The 20,273-nt window shown below is 42.1% G+C and overlaps 2 protein-coding genes and 1 long non-coding RNA gene across 3 annotated transcripts; 2 read left to right on the top strand and 1 right to left on the bottom strand.

Annotated features, from left to right (window-relative positions):
* The first annotated feature begins 285 nt into the window (after positions 1-285).
* On the top strand, positions 286-2,519 carry folr (folate receptor). Its single transcript, XM_088381984.1, has 5 exons — positions 286-580; positions 1,231-1,357; positions 1,456-1,644; positions 1,808-1,943; positions 2,116-2,519. Exons 1-5 carry the CDS (start codon positions 576-578, stop codon positions 2,385-2,387), a joined length of 729 nt encoding a protein of 242 aa, XP_088238110.1. The 5' UTR covers positions 286-575; the 3' UTR covers positions 2,388-2,519.
* On the bottom strand, positions 1,331-9,264 carry LOC148395263 (uncharacterized). The gene is made up of 5 exons (XR_015859675.1): positions 9,131-9,264; positions 4,607-5,144; positions 3,844-4,041; positions 1,799-1,884; positions 1,331-1,688 (listed from the first exon to the last, which is right to left on the bottom strand). It is a non-coding gene; the product is annotated as an uncharacterized LOC148395263 (long non-coding RNA).
* inppl1a (inositol polyphosphate phosphatase-like 1a) lies at positions 4,674-20,185 on the top strand. Its single transcript, XM_088381976.1, has 27 exons — positions 4,674-5,194; positions 8,390-8,453; positions 9,071-9,218; positions 9,299-9,380; positions 9,855-10,001; positions 10,178-10,268; positions 10,472-10,561; positions 10,879-10,977; positions 11,922-12,072; positions 12,221-12,327; positions 12,551-12,653; positions 12,846-13,042; positions 13,403-13,520; positions 14,040-14,136; positions 14,380-14,518; positions 14,602-14,701; positions 14,933-15,021; positions 15,140-15,221; positions 15,318-15,407; positions 15,675-15,788; positions 16,147-16,323; positions 16,447-16,602; positions 16,747-16,831; positions 17,070-17,156; positions 17,396-18,146; positions 18,355-18,488; positions 18,587-20,185. Exons 1-27 carry the CDS (start codon positions 5,007-5,009, stop codon positions 18,681-18,683), a joined length of 3,783 nt encoding a protein of 1,260 aa, XP_088238102.1. The 5' UTR covers positions 4,674-5,006; the 3' UTR covers positions 18,684-20,185.
* The last annotated feature ends 88 nt before the right edge of the window (positions 20,186-20,273 follow it).

Genomic DNA, 20,273 nt, shown 5'->3' on the forward strand with positions numbered 1-20,273 from the left:
TAGTAGTGATGGAGATGTCCGAAGAAATCCCAAATATTCATGCAATTGCTTTTAGATTTTCAGATCTTGGTGTGGGTGTAGGTTTTGATGTGCACTTGAATGTTGGTGGCGGTTGGTTGTAGTTTTTTCTCTATAGTGAATGTCTATGGTGAGAAAAGACTCAATGCCTATAAAATCCCAAAACACTGGAAATTGTTTTGGCATCACCCAAAAATTCAGCAAAATTGGAAACAACTTGCTTCCGTACACATTTCCAGATAAGTAGCTCAGAGGAAAATTTATTATTGTAATTCTGAGGTCACCCAGACATTTACTCTGTATGCAATGGACTAACCTTGAGATAAGACTAAACTAGCTCACGTGTAGACGTAACATATTCTAGTCACATGTCTTCTTTTCTACAATCACTCACACACACCCCCAATGGGAAGACTTTGGACTTTAGGAACACACACTTATGTTATGACATCTTCATATTAAAAGGTCATCTTTGCTGACGCTCACACACCTTCCAGTTTCTCCGCTAGTCGGGTGTGAGATTTCTTGAGCTTCCGAACAATTTGCAGACAACCGCAATGAGGTAAACAATTTCATTCATCATTGAAAAGTACCTTCCCATCCTGGTTTGATTTATTTTATTTTTAATTGCGACTGTCTGTAAATAAGAGCATATATTCATTAAGTAGTGTGATTTGAGAAGTGATCAATATATTTTTTTATATAATTAATCAGATTATTGGAAGGATTTTCTACAGACTACCTGCTATGTGTTCTTTTAGTGCTTATGTCACGTTCAAACTCTCAAATATAAATTTGTTTTGACATGTTTGAATTTGTGTTAATGTTTGTAGCATTTCACAAGTTGTGGCAATAAGAGACCTCTTCTCTAACCTCTGTTGTTTTGTCAAAATAGTGAGCAACTGGAATTTATAATGATTATCTCACTGAAAACAAAATGTGAAGAAAAAAAAAGCAGCAGTTGGAGAGCAAGATATAATACCGTCAGTTAATACTACATGCTCTAAAAGGAACCCCCAAAAATGGAATTAGGAAATTATAAGAGTAATTTGAAACGTAAAATAAAAACATTCATTTCACTCAAACATGTTCCTCTTAATAGCAAAATCAGAGGAACAAATAATCATGCTGTCATTTCTCTTTCTCTCTCTTTTTACATAGAGCTATAGAATATGATTTATGTTTGGTCATCCCAGTGACTTTCTGTTGCAGAGCCATTGTTCTGGTCTTCCTGCTCGCCCTTTCCAGGGGTTCGCTGTCTCAAGACAAACTCAACATATGTCTTGATGCAAAACACCACAAAGTCAAACCTGGCCCTGAGGGAAAACTTTACCTTCAGGTGGTGGAAACAAGTGCAATGGATGCACGACTCATTCAGTTTTTGTTGTCATTTACAATTACTATAAATAGCAATAAGTGCTTATTGTGTGTTTTCAGTGTGTGCCATGGCGTGATAATGCATGTTGTACAGCAAATACCAGTGCTGAAGCTCATGAAGATAACTCGTACCTGTACAACTTCAACTGGAACCACTGTGGTTCGATGAGCCCCAAATGCAAGAAGCATTTCATCCAAGACACTTGCTTCTATGAATGCTCACCACACTTGGGGCCCTGGATACAACCGGTGGGTACTGCTGTTCTTGTGTCAGTATAATCCACATTGAGAGACTAGATGGAGGGCATACAGGAAGTAGAAAGTTTGTCAAAATTAATATTTTAATATTTGTGATGCTATTGTGTCACAATGCATCATCTTGTTAATTATGAGTTACTCATACTTTGTGCAGGTGGATCAGGAGTGGCGCAGGGAGAGAATCTTGAATGTTCCTCTGTGTATGGAGGACTGCCATGATTGGTGGGAAGACTGCAAAAATGATATGACATGTAAGACGGACTGGCACAAAGGATGGGACTGGAGCACAGGTGTGTTCTCATCAAAAATGTGACTTTTTCTCTGTCGTACTCTTGGACATGAATGCTCAAAGATACTTGTTTTGTTCTGAAATATCTGTCCATCCGTTTTCCAAGGCGCTTATCCTCATATTGTGTTTAATATGACCAAGTAAAAATGAATAATCATCTTTTTGTATTACAGGTGTTAACCAATGCCCTGAAGGCAGCAAGTGCAGAAAGTGGACTGATGTCTACCCAACGCCTAAATCCATGTGTGAACAAATCTGGTCTCAGTCCTACCTTTATACCACACTGTCCAAAACATCAGAGCGGTGCATGCAGCTCTGGTTCACTGGGCCAAACCCAAACAAAAAGGTAGCTGAGTATTACCTCAACAATGCTCAGCAACCTGGTCATTTTTCACTCGCATCACTGCTACTCCTGGCTATATCATCTCTTTCTGCATTGAGCTAAATCGGAATGTACCCATTTACTTGCCTGTACCTCTTGGTTCTTAATCTAGACAGTTGACATGAAGAGTCTGCTCTATTTTTTTTCCTGGGTCATTACGTGTGGTTTAGTCAGTAAAAATAAATCCACAAATCAGAAAAACTTAGTGAGTTTTTTTTCTTCTGTGCAATTCAAGCTACAGCATAAGTAGCTCTTTTCATTAATGAGATGAAAGTGATGACATTTCAGACAGTTTTCTTTCTTTTATTTCATACCAGCAACAGTTAAAATTAATAAGATTTCTGTAAATATGCCAGAATTAGCAAGAAGGCTATTTTTCATCTGCAGCCCCTAGAAACAGATGGTGTCACCCTAATTAGAAAAGCTAAAAATACATAACAGTAGCAAAATACTAGCCATACATTTACTGAAACTACTACTAGGCTAAAAGTATAAAACAATAATTGTCTGTTAACACTGACATTCAGTGAGTCTAATCCAAAAGCATTATCAGAGAGCAAACATTTCATTGTTTAAATAAATGAGAGCCGATACATGTTGCGTATTTTGCAAAATTGGCATTGATATTTTAGACAGAAATTGCTTCATGACATTTGACTCAGTCCGTTATCTAAAAACGACAACATTACAAACCAAAATGATCACATCCAGACAATTTTATCTTAACATACTGTACGTGCTAGTAACTGTAAGCGGGACAAAGTCAAGGTCCTGCACGATAAATCGTCTGAATGTCAAAGTATGACTCAGTTTAAAGTTATACTATCTGACGATTCAAAGATGGCCCTGACAAACTTGTAAAAATGAGGCCAGCCTTTATACATAAAAAGTTAACATTTAAGCAGCTCGGACAGGAGCAATAAGTTGGGCAGTGCTGCACTAGTGGTTGGAATGTGAAGTGGGAACTCTGGTTTAACATTGTCATCGTATATATTTCCTCTTTGCCATCACTGGTACCATTCTGTGGTAGCTTCACAACCCATGAAAACTCAAGAGACACATTCACAGTCATGCTCACTGAATAGAAGTCTCGTGAGATTTGCTCATTCCCTGCATGATGTCGCACATGATGATGGTTTGAACTGAGGTTTTGTGTCTCATTTCACCATGTGGAATGAACTCATAGTTTCTTGAAACTTAACAGGACAAGACAGACATTATTCCAACTTTGTGTGCAATTGACAATTAATATCTTCCCCATTTTTCTCCTCTGTCATTGGGTAGGCCTTTATCATTAAATTGCCCCAAAAAGAAAGCAAAAATAATACAATCAATTGTCTGCCTCAGATGCTCTCTGCACTCCCATGAACAATGCCGCTTTACAATGCATCTAGCAAACAGGTGTGTATCTAAGCAAATGGAACATGCAAATATGACTTATTTGTGAATAGTCAAATCGGAAGTTTACATTGTTGTTGACCGCTAGAGTTACAGTCAAAATACATTTTCAAGGACTTACCACAGAAGTCTTCAGTTGTGACACTCTGCCCTCTAGTGTGTGTGTGTGTGTGTGTGTGTATGTTCTGAAAAAAGGAAAAGATTGCATAACAGGATCGGAGAGTATTAACACATAAAGTTGATTTTCTCAGTGCTGGATGCAGGACAAGCTGATGATCAAACAGCGCATGGCTTTGCTGTGCAGGTCACACCACAAAACCTATGTGGAGAAGGAGGAAGCACATGACCATCATTTGTGAACTAGACGGATGCAGAGAGCAGCTTTGGGAACAAAATATTCTAATCACTAAGAGACATTTAATTTGTTCATAAATGTGGATTTAATTTGCTTCACTGTGCGAAGACCTAAAGAATGACAGTACAGTAATCCCTCGTTTATCGCAGATAATTGGTTCCAAAAACCACCCGCAATAGGTGAAATCCGCAAAGTACAGTCACCAACAAGAAGTACTGGTCAGGCTAACGAGTTAGCGGAAAGATGGTAATTCGCGATCGTGCTAACATGCAAAAATGGACTTCTAAAGGAATGTAAACGAACATTTGGAGCAATACTACATTGTCCTAAAGGTTAGACACATGTCTCCTCAATTTAAAAGTTTTATTTTGACTTTTAAATGTTTTTTTTAATTTGAAAAAAAAAATCCGCGATGTAGTGAAGCCGCGATAAACGAAACGCGAAGTAGCAAGGGATCACTGCAAAGTCGCATTCGAGAAAGTAAAAAATTAAAAACTAATGTTTTTAACAAAATGCGAAAGGTGCTTACAACAATAAAATAGCTGCAAAGTGATCGGTCAATTTTAGCTTTTACTGTGAAAGTCTCCTCCAGACTTTTATGTGTTTACAGTTGGAGGCTACAGTGTGTGTACGTAGGCTGTGTCCACCACCGCTGTTCCCCGTTTTCCAATGTGGATTTACATAGCCAGATTTCCGTGGTAGTGAGGAGGGTGGCGACCGCCGAGCCTTTCAGGAACCGAGACGAAACACAGCAAACAACTTCACTCCCCGCTTTGGAAACTTGTGTCCGCCGTACTTAGTTTGGGCCGACGTCTTCGACACTTTCGTCGGTCCACAACTCTACTCCCCCCCCACCGTGACCGGAGGCAGGCTGGGAGGTTTTCGTGCAAGTTGGGAAGTAGTTGACGCCGGTTAGAGGGGCTGTGGCCATGGCCGGAGGTGGTGGAGGAGGTGGCTGCAGCGGGCTTTCTCCACTCGGGCCCGTACCGCCGATGTGGTATCACCGGGACCTCAGTCGAGCTGCGGCCGAGGAGCTGCTGGCTCGCGCCGGGAGAGACGGCAGCTTCCTAGTACGGGACAGCGAGAGTGTCAACGGGGCTTATGCTTTGTGTGTTCTGTAAGTACCTTTTAATCGTTCCAAAAATACAAAACTCATTATAGTTTACAAACAATACTCCTTGTCGTGTTTACTCTGGTTTTCTGCCCCAACTTGCTTTTTTGGTTTCATTTGGCACTGCTTGAATGTGAACAAATACATTCAGGCGTGATGCCTTCACTGTCTTAAAGTTTGGTGATTTTTATTTTGTTTCTCTTTTTGCTTGATCTTAATGTCTTGTTACTGGTTGTACATTCTTGCAATTTAAACTTAGAGGACACAGGCAGCAAGGGAGAGACAGGCACGTAAACTCCAGCATAACATTCACTACTTCTAGATGTGGTAGCCTGCAGCGTCATTTTCTTTTACAGGGCGCCCGGCTCAGTGTGTGGGTGCTCAACATTGCTATTAAACTGTATAGCCGTGGTTAAAAGAAAAAAAAGTGTTTTAATGCAGTGCTGGCTGGCAGGAAGGATGTACATTATAGCCCAGTCCTCATGGCAGAAATAAATGATGAAACAAATCTTCCATTCAAATAACATCTATCCACTACTCCCTTTCGTAAGACAACAAACATGAAAAGATTACATATCGTCACATCTAGACAAACTTCACAACTGCCAGTGATGTTTCATTTCCCTTTCAAATGTACCATACCATGTCTAAAAACTACAAGGTAAGTCACATGACTACGTTATTGCCCCCACACACTCATTCAAGACTACCAGCGGGCATTGAAAAGCGTGTCATGTGACATAGTGCTGTGTCATTGACTTGACCTGCATCCTCTGTCTGATCATTTACTCCATGCTGATTTTAGGCATGCACCTCAGTTTGGATGGGCAGTTTCTTGCACAGGCGACAACAGCCGAATTGCATCACGTGACGCATTTTGAAACACTGTCGTGTAGCAAACACAACTCATGACTATGGAACGAGCAGCGAATATCGAGTTTCGGCACGGCTTGTTTAAACTTTACATAGCAAAATGAATGTCACTGTCCAAATCAAATTAAAAAAAATCCTATTGAAAGAAGTTTCAATTTCAGTATGCCGTTCCAGCTATCAGAACTGTCAGTAAACAAACTCAAGCATCTGACAACTCTGCTTTTCCTCTGTGTGTGAGTTTTTGTCAAATTCCCCCAGAATAATTTATAGTGTTTAATGGGATTGAGGTCAGAAGTCACATTCTGTCATACCCAGCCAAGCGTACCTTTATGGCTCTGAGGCACAGTCATGCTTGACCAAAGAAGGGCCTACCTCAACCTAGCAACAAATTGGAACTCTATTATTGTCTGTATACTGTACGCATAGTAGATACAAGCATGCTTGCCCTGTGGTGACTCATACACAGCCATGTACTTCCTTCATGTGGGCTTTGGACCCATCTATGTTTCCATTATGCTAATGTGTGCCGGTACACTGAAGGGAAGAGTGTTTGTCTTGGAGAATTTGAAGAGTCTACTTTCACACTGCTCTCCAGCCAATTAGTCTTCAGAAGTTTGCATGTCACATCTGCTTCATCAAGTCGCTCTCCATTTCGACTAACTTTTTCTTTCAGGAAAACACCACTCAAGATGATTGAATATGATTGAGTTTTCAATGTGTTAAGTTCAGTTTCTTAATTTCATTTATATAATATAATTGCACTTTACAATTTGAAACAATTAACCACTGTAGTAACTATTGGAGTACGTTTTAAAGTAACCCCTCCTGACATTTCTTATACCGTATCGTGTTTCGTCAAGAGTTCATAGTCCAAGGTGAGCGATTGCTTTGGTGACCAGGATGGTGACCAATTCCTGTGAGTCATCTTTTATCGTGTTCTCAACAAAGGGGTGAGTGAGTCTCACTCCTACATTTTGGGGAATGCCCCCCCCCCCCCCCCCCCCTCCCCTCCATTAGCACCAACCTTACCCCTAGATCTCTTTGTGGTTCTTCAGTTTTCTTGATCTTATAAAAAGGCAGTGTGTGATTTCCTTTGTCATTTGAGACGGCTCCAACCAAATTGGAAATTCCTGTCTTGGTAACCATGTAGCGCGTCTAAACATGTTGCATTTCGGACTTGTCTTTCTGTGCATAGGTGATAACAATTTACAACATAATTGTAATTGTGTGCTCTAAATATATCTCAGTTTGAGGTTGGGAATCTTTCTGGATGGCCATTGTTTTGAAACTTGATTAGGCACTCAATTTTTCATAAACGTTCCCACTCCAATTAACTTGAGCTCTGACGGTAAGGGTTTGTATATTTTTTGGCAAGGCTAAGTGATTGGGTTTTTACTGTCAACATACTCTGTTGTTATCACCACAAGTACACAGACACACACATGCTTGCATAGAGCATACGCTCTGGAATTTTATCTGTAAAGTTTGTCTTTTTCTCCTTCCCCTCCCCCTTGAAACAACACTTGGAGAATCTTGTCACCCTTCAACAGGATGACAGACACACTAAAGTTCCAAATGGATCTGATACCATTGTGATTCTAAATGATTTATGCTTACAAGATTCCCTGTGTTGTTGAGTAACATTTGGATATTTTTTCCATCATCTGCTCAGATTTGAGAACGATTGAGACTGCGTATGTTGCTTCTGTTCACGTCCAAACACACTGTAAACAGAAATGCACAAATATACAACAGACTGTTTAAAGTATTTGACACACATACGTCAACACACAACTGTGAGGCACACGGCCAGTGTACACAACCCGCAAGGTTTGCTTGGTAAATTGAATATTATGTCCGGTCCACTGAGCAGACTCTGAGCACAGACATGAAAACCATCGATGTTCAGCTCGTAGCTGCAGGCACACAGCCATGGCGCTGCAATCCCAATGTCACAACATTGATGGACAACTAGTTAAAAGTATTTTAGTAATCAGAACGGCAGATTGCGTTGATGTTGTTGAAATGACAAAAGCAACTTTTTTTAAAAAGCATTTTATTCCACTATTGACTGTGTTTATGCCTCAATGGTCTGTGTGTAGAAAATGGTCCACTGTATCATGCCACTATAAGGATGAAGACTGCTCTCTATTTAATCGACAGCAACAGGTTCAACTTTTCCAGACTCCTCCTCCCCCATTCTAGAACACACACGCACACACACACACACACACGCACGGCCCAACTCGCTGATATATACTGCACAGGAAATGATTGTTTTTCCACTTTTTTGGTTTCATTTGTAGTTCTCTCTAATCTTGTGTGCAGGTTTCAGAAGCATGTCCACACATACAGAATCCTCCCAGATGAAGAAGGATTTTTGGCTGTGCAGGTGCAGAGAAGACACACTCATGCACAACCACGTACAGTACACACACACACACACTCGGTCCTTAAAAAGTTCAACATGTGGACTCAAGAGAAAAAAAAAACGTATTTGCTTCAGTAGCAGCTGGTAGGCAGGCAGAGATGCTTTGCTTGGCTCTGGGCTCCCTCATTGACACACACACACACACACACACACACACGGTGCCAACAGCAGTCTCTTTGTGTGTCGTTCAACAGCTGTGCAGTCCACACCATCGCCACATGCCACCCACATGCCTCACAGGCACACGCCACCATGGCGCTCTCCCACATTGCAGACACACTTTGCTGCTTTAACTGTGACGTCCAACACTTAGTGTTTTTTGCCACCTCAAAGATTCATCTGGCTAGCTTCAATGGAATCTGTGTGCAATGTGCCAAAACACCTCCTCCGGATTTCAACTACTATATTTAGACTGCTGGTCATATTTGCTTATGCGGCATGAATTACTGAATTATTTGGGCCACCAGACCATGACCAGACTATTTGTAGCAAAGTTGGTTCCATGTCTGCATTATAAAAATAACACTTCCTCTTTTCCTGTGTCTTTTGGTATATCCTTCCGTTTGTCTTCCTCCCAGACGTCACAGGGCGTGCAGCCCAAGAGGTTTAAAACATTACCAGAGCTTGTGTCGCTGTACCTGCAGCCCAGTCAGGGTCTGGTGACCACTCTGCTTTACGCTGTTGACCAAGAGGAAACCGCCATCCCCGATGACCGTGACTATTCAGGTACTTCTGCAAATAGAAGCCCAGTGGTGCTGCCTGTGTTGTCATGCTTTCTGGTTAAACATCTCCTCCGTGAATGTTAGATGGTGAGGATGAGAAGCCACCCCTCCCCCCTCGCTCAGCCTCCACATCTACTCCTCCAAGTTCAGACACGCCCACCGACAGGTACAAAGTGCACCACTAAATCACAAACACTGTCTTGATTTTATTTTGTGCTATGTGTGCCTTCCTGCAATACACGTGCAGTTGCTCAGTTGCACCCTGCACACACAGGCGCACACACAAACACACACACACACACACACACACACACACACACACGCACACAGACGCAGCCCTCCCTCCCTTCTCTGCTTAATAAGGCAAGCCACATCCCGTCGAAAGGCACCTAGATAACAGATGAGTGTAGCTGTCATGAAAAGCTGCTCTAATCTATTTGTTATGAAATTTCTTTGGATGCCAAACTGCAAATATGTAGTAGGCCTCATATTTCTCAAACGTAATGTTTCTAGTCCAGAAGTTTTGTACTGTTCTTGAATGGTAATTTTGATGTGAGAGAGCCCTTTGCATTGGAAAAATCTCTGGTAATAGTGTTGGTGTTTTTCAAATATGTTTAAGAAATAATTTGTCATGTTTCAGTGCCCCAACAGCGAATGGCCTGACCACCATCTCCCATGAGTATCTGAAGGGCAGCTACGCTTTAGACCTTGAGGCTGTCAAACAGGGAGCCTGCTCATTGCCTCATCTCAACAAAACACTTGTGGCCTCTTGCAAGCGTCTCAATGGGTGAGAGAGATATTCCGTCACACGCTCATGGGGGAGTTTGTGGTGGACGGGTTAAAAAGATGTAGGATGTACGGAAATGCTTTCATACTTTTCTCATTGTTGCTGCAAAAGTTAGTGTTTACCGTATGCTGAAGCACAAGTGACCTGTGAAACCCCCTTTCTCCTCACATGAAAAGGGAAGTGGATAAGGTCCTGTCTGGTCTTGAGATCCTGTCAAAAGTCTTCGATCAGCAGAGTGCCTTCATGGTCTCCAAGATGATTCAACAAGTACGTCCTCTGTACCTTTCAATGTCGAACTGCATTTCTTTATATATTAATCACAGATTTGCCCAGTGCAAGAAATACTGTTATTAAAACAATGCACCCCGATGAAACACTTAACCATAGTGTTTAGACTATTGAAGACTTTTGGCTCCGTTCAAATTTCATCATCCTTGGAAACGCACGATTGCATTTTTTATATCTTGCAGTCGGTCAATCAGGGTGGAGACCAGGAGTTGGAGAACCTTGTGACCAAGCTGGCAATTCTCAAAGACCTCTTGTCATCCATAGAGAAGAAGGTAACCATCATGCGTTTAGTGGTTGGGCTTGAATCCTTCACATTTGTGCCTTCCTTACTGGAGCCAAATATTTTACGCCGGCCTTTACATGGGACAGGGAAGGAAACCAACCGAGTGCGATCGAGCAAGCTACATGTCTCAACCCAAGTGATGCTCCACCTTCTCTATTAGGTCACATCCAGGAAATGGCTAACAGTTTCCTTGTTGAATCCAACATTGTACCCCAGAACAATGCAATGCTTGTGTGTGCGCTCTCGGGTTTATCTTTTTGGTCCACATACTTACAGTATGTATTTATCTTATAATGCTCCTCTCAGGCTCTGAAAGCTCTTCAGGACATGAGTTTGTCCACCTTATGCGCCCCTCCTCCTCTCTCCATGCGTCACAGCAAAGCCATCCCAGTGCAACTATTCGAGGTACGAATCCATTGCGCCACCTTTTTTTTTTTTTTTTTTTCTTCAAGCCCCAGGGGAATATTATTCCCACTGTGATTGTTTTAACATGAAAGTATACTCAATGTCCTATGGAGAGGACATTTCTGCTGCAAATCCTGATTTCATGAGGCATTGCAGGCTTGAACTCTGAGCAGACTGTGAAGTCATGGATTGCTCATCATGCTTTCGGAAGTGTTTCCCAGACGAGTCATGGGAGACCAAAGGGATGTTTGTAATGCTTTTCCCGTAGCATCGTCCGTGGTTTTCACACACCCAATGATATTTGGCACTTTTGTTCTCACATTTACCCAGAAATGAGGCACAATTTTGAGTTCTTAAGTGTATGCCCTAAATTTGTACCAACACCAGTGCAAAGTTTTGTTGGGTTAAAAAAAAAAAGAAGAAACTACCGAGGGGTCTTGTGAAAATGGTAATGTGATAAATGGGGATGTCTTATTTGCAATACTTAGCTTTCAGCCAATTTGGCATTCTCTGTGGTGAACTCTTTTCAACAGCTTCCTGTTTGCACAGGAATAGAGATATTTTCGTCACAGAGGGTTCAACATGTGGCATCTGATTCACCCTCTGGGACAGCAACAGGCAACAGCCAAGGTTTTAAAAGCCCACTGAAAATAAACAGGTTTAAAAATATTCAGTGCAATGACTGTGATTTAAAACGAAACATTTGGAGTAACTTCCGAAGTCTCAAATGAACAGGATTCTGTGAGCTTTCATCTGACACTAATGTTCAATAAGGACGTCGGCGATATTTTATGTAATCGTGTGGATCTTCATACGATATTATTCCTTCGCAGTTGAGAGTGCTGTTGTATCTGATTACTTTGTATCCCTGGTTATGAAAGTAGCCATAGTTTCTCCTTAACTTGTCAACAAATGTATTTAAATATTTCTGTCACGCCTCACAGGTCAAACTGGATGTCTACCTGGCAGAGCTGACCAAGATAGGGAAGAGTCAGAAGTACACTCTGTCTGTAGACGTGGAAGGAGGGAGACTGGTTGTGATGAAGAAGGTGAAGGACAGCCAGGAAGACTGGACTACATTCACGCATGACAAAAGTAAGCGAAACAAATCAAAGTGACGATGACGGAAAACAGATACCGCAAACAGTACTTTGACACTTGAGCATTTTATTTGATCTTCTCTTTCCATTTCTCTCTTTGCCTTTTCCTCCCGTCCCATCACTCTTGTCTGTTGACCTCTCAGTCCGTCAGCTGATCAAGTCTCAGCGGGTGCAGAATAAGCTGGGCATTGTTTTTGAGAAGGAAAAGGACAAGAGCCAGAGGAAAGACTTCATATTTGCGAGTGCCAAGGTCTCTGCATGCACACACATATATGGACTCAGTGCCAAGACTAAACACCTGCACATTATAATCTTGACATGAACACAGAAATGGCACAGACAATAGATTCACACTGTCGTAAGGCATTCTTAAAAAAGGAACTTATATTTTATACTGTAGACATGATCAATTACTCACAATGTTACAACTTAAGGTTGTTTTTTAAGCGCATGTGTGCTTGTGTGTGTTTTAGAAGCGGGAGGCCTTTTGCCAGCTGCTACAGCTGATGAAAAACAAACATTCCAACCAGGATGAGCCTGACATGATATCTGTCTTCATCGGCACCTGGAACATGGGTGAGACATTTTTTCAGGGATTCTATTTCCTCTTAACTTATAACCACACTTCCTGACTAATATTTCTGTGGAAAGTATTGGCAACAATAACTGTAACACTGTATTTTTCCTATACTGCATAAATTGTGTCTAATCATCTGAGTTGTAAATTATCATCAAATACTTAATTACTCTTCCACCGTTTGTTGTCAGGCTCGGTTCCTGCTCCCAAATCAGTCGCCTCCTGGGTTTTGTGTCGAGGACTCGGAAAGACTCTTGACGAGATGACTGTCACTATTCCACATGACCTGTATGCATTTGGCACGCAAGAAAACTCTGTGTGTGACCGGGAGTGGGTTGAGTCGTTACGGGCCATGTTGAAAGAACAAACAGAACTGGATTATAAACCGGTGAGGAAAGCTTGTTGTCGTCATCCTTGTATTTTTTTTTTTTTCTCGAAAGGATTGTTAGCCAGTCTGTCACAGGACACAAACATCAATTCACACTCACACACGGACGACTCCTCAGTTAGCCGAGCGAGCATATTTTGGAACGTGGGAGGGAAGCACCTGGAGAAAATCCACATAACAGCAGGAAGAATATGCAAACACAACAGAGAAAGTCCAAAAATGAGATTTAAATCTGGAACCTTTTGACCGTGAGGCACGAACCACATGTGCTTCCTGTTTATTTATTTGATTTTATAATTAGTAAACATAGGTAAACAAAGACACTGTTTCCTAACTAGCTTTTATTTGACTTGCTTTTAGATAGCGGTACAGACTCTGTGGAACATCAAGCTTGCTGTGCTGGTGAAGCCAGAACATGAGAACCGCATCAGCCATGTTGGAATGTCCAGTGTCAAGACTGGCATCGCCAATACACTCGGTAACTTCAATACTACAAGCGCATTTCCAAACTGTTGTTCCTGTTCGGGTAACAGCGAGCTAAAGCTTATCCCAGCTGACTGTTGGTAAAGGAAGAACAATAAATCAGACTGATTGCCAGTCAATTACAGGGCACATGAAGAGCCAGATAACTATTAAACATTTGATACCATGAAGTTGGAACCGTAGGGAACCACTTCGTTCTTAATAACGTGGTACAGTCTTCATCTTTGTTTTTTTTGCATTTCACACTGGTTAAAGTTTAAAACATTGTATGTTCTTGAACACGGTTTAAAGATAGAACAGAAATTATATAGTGCAGTCTTATAAGTACATAATTGAGGTTCACAACTACTCCATGTAAAGCTATGCCAAATTTTGTCAAGTACAATTTGTGTAAATTTTTCCTAAAATGAGATCCAAGACTATTTGATATACAGCTTGCTGAAATGCAATTTCCTCTGTGCGGTTTAATTGTTCAGTGTTTTGTTAATGTTCGGTCTACTATATGTGTTTCTAGGTAACAAAGGCGCTGTGGGTGTTTCTTTCATGTTCAACGGAACATCTTTTGGTTTTGTGAACTGTCACTTGACTTCAGGGAACGAGAAGATTGCAAGGTACTGTTCCCACACTTAAATGTTTACGTAATCTTATATATATATTGTTCATTTCTCTCTACCAACCATAGTGACAGGCAAAACAATCAAATGCTCCTCCACTAAATAAGTGCAGATACATAATTAACCTGTGTAACCACTTTTTGTTTAGCCAAGTGTTGTGGCGTAAACAAATATTCCAATGTGAAATATGCGCCTTGCCTCAATAACGGTTGAGAAACACTGGTCTACTGACTCTTGCAGGAGGAACCAAAACTATCTGGACATTTTGCGCCTGCTTTCACTTGGAGACAAACAGCTGAGTTCCTTTGACATTTCACTGCGCTTCACGCATCTCTTCTGGCTTGGAGATCTCAACTATAGGCTGGACATGGACATACAGGTGAAGCAGGACCCGTAAAGGCACACATCATGCCGAGTGCCTGTGAAGTCACTTATTAATTATTAGCGTTTCTATATTCACAGGAGATTCTTAACTACATTAACAGGAAGGAATTTGATCCACTGCTTAAGGTGGACCAGCTAAACCTCGAACGAGAGAAAAACAAAGTGTTTTTACGCTTCGGTTGGTATAACTCACTTTCCAGCTTTCAAATAGAATATCTGCTTGGGGACATTTCTCAAAAACATTTTCTATACAGCTTCTCCTCATTTGATTATGCGAGGACGAGTGTCGAATAGAAAATAAAAACAACCAAAGGGCTAATTCAAGATACATTACATGAATATTTGATTTCAATGAAGTGAATAATTAATATACACGTTTTACATAAATGTTATGAATGTCATTTTACAGCAGAAGAAGAGATCTCATTCCCGCCTACCTACCGATACGAGCGTGGATCCAGGGACACGTATGTTTGGCAGAAACAGAAAGCCACTGGGGTGTGTTTAGAAATTCATACACAAAACGTCACTCATATGCCTGGCAGCTTTTGTTCATTTGTGGTTTTCATTGCAAGCCGCTTTGATAATGTTGTGGTTTGTTCTCCTGTGCTGTCAGATGAGGACGAATGTTCCATCGTGGTGTGACAGGATCTTGTGGAAGTCTTACCCAGAAACACACATTGTTTGCAATTCCTACGGTAAAACAGTTCATAATATCTCATTTTGTTTTTGTTTTTTTTGACTTTCTTTAAAATCTACCTACCAATACTTTTATCATTTTATACTCTTTTTAGGGTGCACCGATGATATTGTGACCAGTGACCACTCCCCAGTGTTTGGTACATTTGAGGTGGGGGTCACCTCGCAGTTTGTCTCCAAGAAAGGTATAAATGGAAGAGATATCATAAATACTATCATCAACTAGTAAACTGTCCTAGATGTGGAGTCCAGATCTTGTAGTCAATTTGTTTGTGGGGTTTGACAAGAGCGACATTCTTGTGTTCTGTAACAATTTTTTTTTCTTTTCAAACTGGAATTTTACCAAATAATATAAAGCACTCATCTGAGTATAGTTGAAATAAAGCAGGAAAAAAACAGTTAAGCAACTAAACGACCGCGGCATCCATTTGTTCGTTATTTTTGTTGTCTAGGGCTGCCTAAATCTTCCGAACAGGCTTACATTGAATTTGAGAGCATCGAGGCCATTGTGAAGACTGCTAGCAGAACCAAGTTCTTCATCGAATTCTACTCCACGTGTTTGGAAGGTGAGACAAAGCAATCTGTTCCTCACTTGCATTCAGACTGACAGCCAACTCCCACAAACTAACAAACTAAGTCAACTTCACCTGCCACAAGATTGTCGATTTCCTACCTCGAGGTTATAATAGAACTTCATCTCTTTCTTCTTTTCCGTGTCTTTTTACCTCCCTCCCCAATTCCAGGCAGTCAGTATACCTTTACATTATGTTGCTCCCACCTCCGCCTGCCCACTCTCATTGCACTTTTGTATTAAAGTCCAAAGAAACGTCACCCAACTTCTTGTTCCCTTCCCTTCCCTTTGTCGCCTCTCCCCGACCCCTTCTGCCCTGCGTTTCTCTGGCTCTCTCTCTCTCTCAAACGTAGAATTCAAGAAGAGTTACGAGAACGACAGTCAGAGTAGCGATAACATTAACTTCCTCCGCGTGGGCTGGTCCAACAAGCAGTTGACGACGCTCAAACCTCTTCTGTCGGAGATCGAATACCTTCAGGACCAACACCTGCTGCTCACTGTGAAATCCCTGGATGGATATGAATCTTATGGTATAAACGCCGTGTGTCTCTTTAGTCCATAAAGTTATAGTCGCTTGTTTCTTTTGCAAGTGGTGTGATTTGACCTGGAATTTCATTGCTGTGATCACCCTTGTGTGTTCGTGTCATCGCCAGGAGAGTGCGTGTTAGCGTTAAAGTCGATGATTGGCAGCACAGCACAGCAGTTCCATACCTACCTGTCTCATCGCGGCGAGGAAACGGGAAACATCAGGGGCTCGATGAGGGTCAGAGTCCCTTCCGAAAGAATGGGAACCAGGGAGAGGCTTTATGGTATTTGCACGTGTGAATGGATCATTTTAAAAAGTTACAGATTTACATACTTTCTCCATCCGAGTGCCGCAAACTTTTTTTGCTCGCTGCTGTAAAATTTGAAAATATGCTGAAAGTTGAGATCTCTGTTCCATTTGACTTCAGAATGGATCAGTGTGGACAAAGATGAAACGGGCGTACCCAAAGGGAAATCTACCATGTCGTCGAGAGTGGGGCACGAATATGTCAAGTTAGTACAATTCAAACACCAAGCATCATACATAAAAATGTTTTTGTAGCGTGTGTGTTATTATATTTATAATATTTATAATTTATAATGTCGTGGGTGTTGATGACATTTAAAACCCTTTAAAACATTTGGTGTACTGTATTATCATTTTCTCTGAGCTTCCTGTTGTGTGGACTTTATTTTAAACGGCCCTTACGTTTGTTAACAATTTGTTTCGCATAACTCTACTGTTCCGCAGGCCACCTATTGTTCGTAAACAACTTGGAGAGCTGGGCAAGGTCAACGAAGAGGGCGAGAAGAGCAGCAGGGAGGAAACTGCTGCGAGGTGAGAGCATGATGAGCGCTACTACAGTCCAACCTTAAAAATGGACAAGGATCTGTCCTATGACACAGGTTCCCCTCTGCTGGAGACCGAAATTAATGCCACAAATGCCCTCGCGAATATCATGTTAAGATAGTGGATCTTTAATACATGCATTAAAAAATGTATTGTCATTTTAAAAAAAAAAAAAAAAAATTAAATCAAGTGTTTAATCAAGCAGCTGTTCTCTTTTGTGAATTCAGGCCTAAGCAAGATTCGTCTGATGGTGATCAGTCTGTCGGCAAGAACAGCTACAACAACCCTGCCTACTATATTTTGGAAGGGGTCCCCAATCAATCGGCCGCTGCTATGTCACCTGAGCTTCTCCCATCGCCCACCGCTCCCCAAGCGATGAAAGGTCCCCCTCCCATCGCTATAGCTCGGACCAAACCCCCTTGTGCCCCCACGGGCCCGTCACACCCACGCAGGCCCATGACGGGTCACACGGTGCGTGCTATCAATGAGGAGGGGTCCTCAGAGGACGATGGAGGCGTTTGTGTCGGAGGGGCACAAGGGGGAGCTACCACCATAGGGAGCACACTTAATCGCCCACCTCCGGATTTCCCTCCCCCTCCCCTCCCGAAGGGAGCCATGGAGATGGCCGTGGAGGCATCTTTCCTGAAGCCCCGCTCACTTCACCCGGATCTCGCTGAAGTCAAGATCCCGGCGGTTGGTCCTGGTGCTCCGCTGGCCCTCGAGGAAAACTTCAGGCGAGGAGGTGCCGCTGTTAGCGGCGGGGCCATCGGCGGCGGGGCATTGGACGACCAGTCTTGTTCTGTGCTGCAGATGGCAAAGACACTGAGTGAAACTGAGTTTCCGGGGCAGCCTCCGCGCGCTCCCTCGGCACCGCCTCCCCTTCGGGGGCAGGCCATGGGTTTAGGTCTGGACCCCTGCCGCACCTTCCCACCCAGAAATGCAATCACAGAAAGTATTGCTGAGGATCTTCCCGAAGAGGTGAGAACCGTAATGCTGCTGAAATAACAAACTGTATTGCTAATGCTGTCAGTCCTTTTGTCCTCACTCAGGCCAGATTTAAACTGCGCGAGTCAAGTGACACAATTCCAACTTGTTACAAATAGCAAATTCGGATAGGGGTCATGTGATTGTCCTCAGTTTGGAAGAAGCATTCATTTTCATTTCATTAATCATTTGCATCTTTTAGGCACTTTGGGGTAGCAGCAGCTCTTCTTTGTCTGTGGGGGACTCTTCAGTAGGGGAGTGGCTGCAAAGACTGGGACTTGAGAGATACGAGCAGGGCCTCCTGCACAACGGCTGGGATGACCTGGAGTTTCTCAGGTACATGCTTTTAGATACTCCATTCAGACACGCATGCTCGTTTATTGTAGTGCACAATGTGAAAAGGAAATAATTGTCTGTGTTTTATCATTTGGCAGTGACATCACAGAGGAGGACCTGGAGGAGGCAGGCGTACTTGACCCCGCCCACAAGTGCATACTGCTGGAGAGCCTCAGGCAGCAACAGAAACTGTAGCTAAGGATTCTGAGAACTTTCTAAAGCAATCGAAACGTACGCTGCCTTCCCACAAGGCCAAACGTCGGCCGAACTGAATGCAAATGTGCCATTTGACGTCCAGTGTGCCTTCTGAGAGTGCGTGCACTTCCGTTTTAGCTCTTGACTTGCTGACAACATCCTCTTTCAAACACCCTTGAACTGGTTGTTGCGCACGCGGCCTTATTTAAAGGTCATCGGATGCCACGGTAATACAGAAGGAAAGCTTACTGTCATGGGAAACAAATCACACGATACTGGAGAGGAATCTTTTTGCACCGGCGTCACATTTCAAGCCTTGTATGGGCTCCACCACTTTTGATGACAAAGTGGGCCAAGTCTCAGGTATTTCCCCGTCAATGGTCGCAACCTAGCAGACTTGTGGGAGGAAGCCAGCCCTCTTAGGGCAAATGTCAAGCCACAAAAAGTCAAAGTGGTAGCTGCATTAGCATGATGCAGAAAGGTTCTCAATCACGTGGACTGAACTCGCTCTTTTTCAGTGGTCGGGATTTCCATTTCAGTTTCTCGTCATATTTATAATATTGTTTGTTTGTGTGAGGGTAAAGGGAATATGGTGCAAATCATAAATGAATGAGCTCAAAGTGCGGATAACTTCAGCGGTGGTCTGTGATTCTCACTTCATGTTGGTTCAAGTTTCTGTGCTCAGTCACAGTGCACCCAAACGCACTTGGTTGATGTTTCCATTTCTCATGTCCGCACTCAATTTACTCTACCAGTGCAACTCAAGGTTCATGGACTTTATGATGTCACAATTTAATGTGAAATAGAGATCATTTTTTCTCAAATTTGTTAAGAAAGCCAAGTTCACTAACCTGTTGAAAAAAATAATTGACTGTAGTGTTAGAAACAACTATTCACCTAAGAATGCTTTTCAAACGAGGTATTTTATAGTAGATAAGGAGCATGCAGTCATTTGCACATTAAAAGAGGTCACTGATAAAAGAAAGGATTTTTTTTCTCATTACGTGGTATTCGTCATGACCACTAGATGGTGCTGCTGCTACATCATCAGCTCGGAATACTGCCACCATCAATTTTGAACACTTCGCAGTATTCGTTCAAAAAAATACAACCAATGCGAGTTATGTTACCTGACCAAGTTCATTTTATTAGTTCTTAAACGAGTTCCTGTTTTAAAAGCCATTATAGTGTTTAAATTAGGGGGGGGGGCGTGTTAACTTGTGGCTTGTAAGAATACTTCAAATGTCACGTTACGTTGTGTGAACGGGTGAGTTTCATATACTGAATTGTATGTCTACATCGGGAATAAGACATCTTTGTTTAAAAAAAAAAAAATCAACATTTGTCACATTTCACCTTACCCTGTGTGTGCGTGTGTGTGCGCGCGCGCGTGTCATGTCTTGTTCTTTGCTTAGTTCTTAGCTGTTGACTGTTTTAATTTAATGAAAATTGGATAGCTGCATAATATTCTTTTTCCAATTAAAACATAACATGTTTCCTTACTTCAGTTTCTTCTTTTGTGTAATAGAAAAACTGAAGAGATGCTGTGGATGTTCATACATACAACATGCCTCATGGAAAGAAAGGGCG

The sequence above is a fragment of the Syngnathus floridae genome, chromosome 7 (genome assembly GCF_059516105.1).
Source record: "Syngnathus floridae isolate MCC-2025c chromosome 7, RoL_Sflo_1.0, whole genome shotgun sequence".
Lineage (NCBI taxonomy): Eukaryota > Metazoa > Chordata > Actinopteri > Syngnathiformes > Syngnathidae > Syngnathus > Syngnathus floridae.

What these genes read in the sequence shown, in the direction of transcription:
- folr (XM_088381984.1), top strand. An exon ending in TGGGGCCCTGGATACAACCG is followed by an intron (nt 1,645 to 1,807) that starts GTGGGTACTGCT and finishes TACTTTGTGCAG; the next exon opens with GTGGATCAGGAGTGGCGCAG. An exon ending in AGGATGGGACTGGAGCACAG is followed by an intron (nt 1,944 to 2,115) that starts GTGTGTTCTCAT and finishes TTTGTATTACAG; the next exon opens with GTGTTAACCAATGCCCTGAA.
- inppl1a (XM_088381976.1), top strand. Translation starts at nt 5,007, where the DNA reads ATGGCCGGAGGTGGTGGAGGAGGTGGCTGCAGCGGGCTTTCTCCACTC. An exon ending in CGATGACCGTGACTATTCAG is followed by an intron (nt 9,219 to 9,298) that starts GTACTTCTGCAA and finishes CGTGAATGTTAG; the next exon opens with ATGGTGAGGATGAGAAGCCA. An exon ending in AACCAGGGAGAGGCTTTATG is followed by an intron (nt 16,603 to 16,746) that starts GTATTTGCACGT and finishes ATTTGACTTCAG; the next exon opens with AATGGATCAGTGTGGACAAA.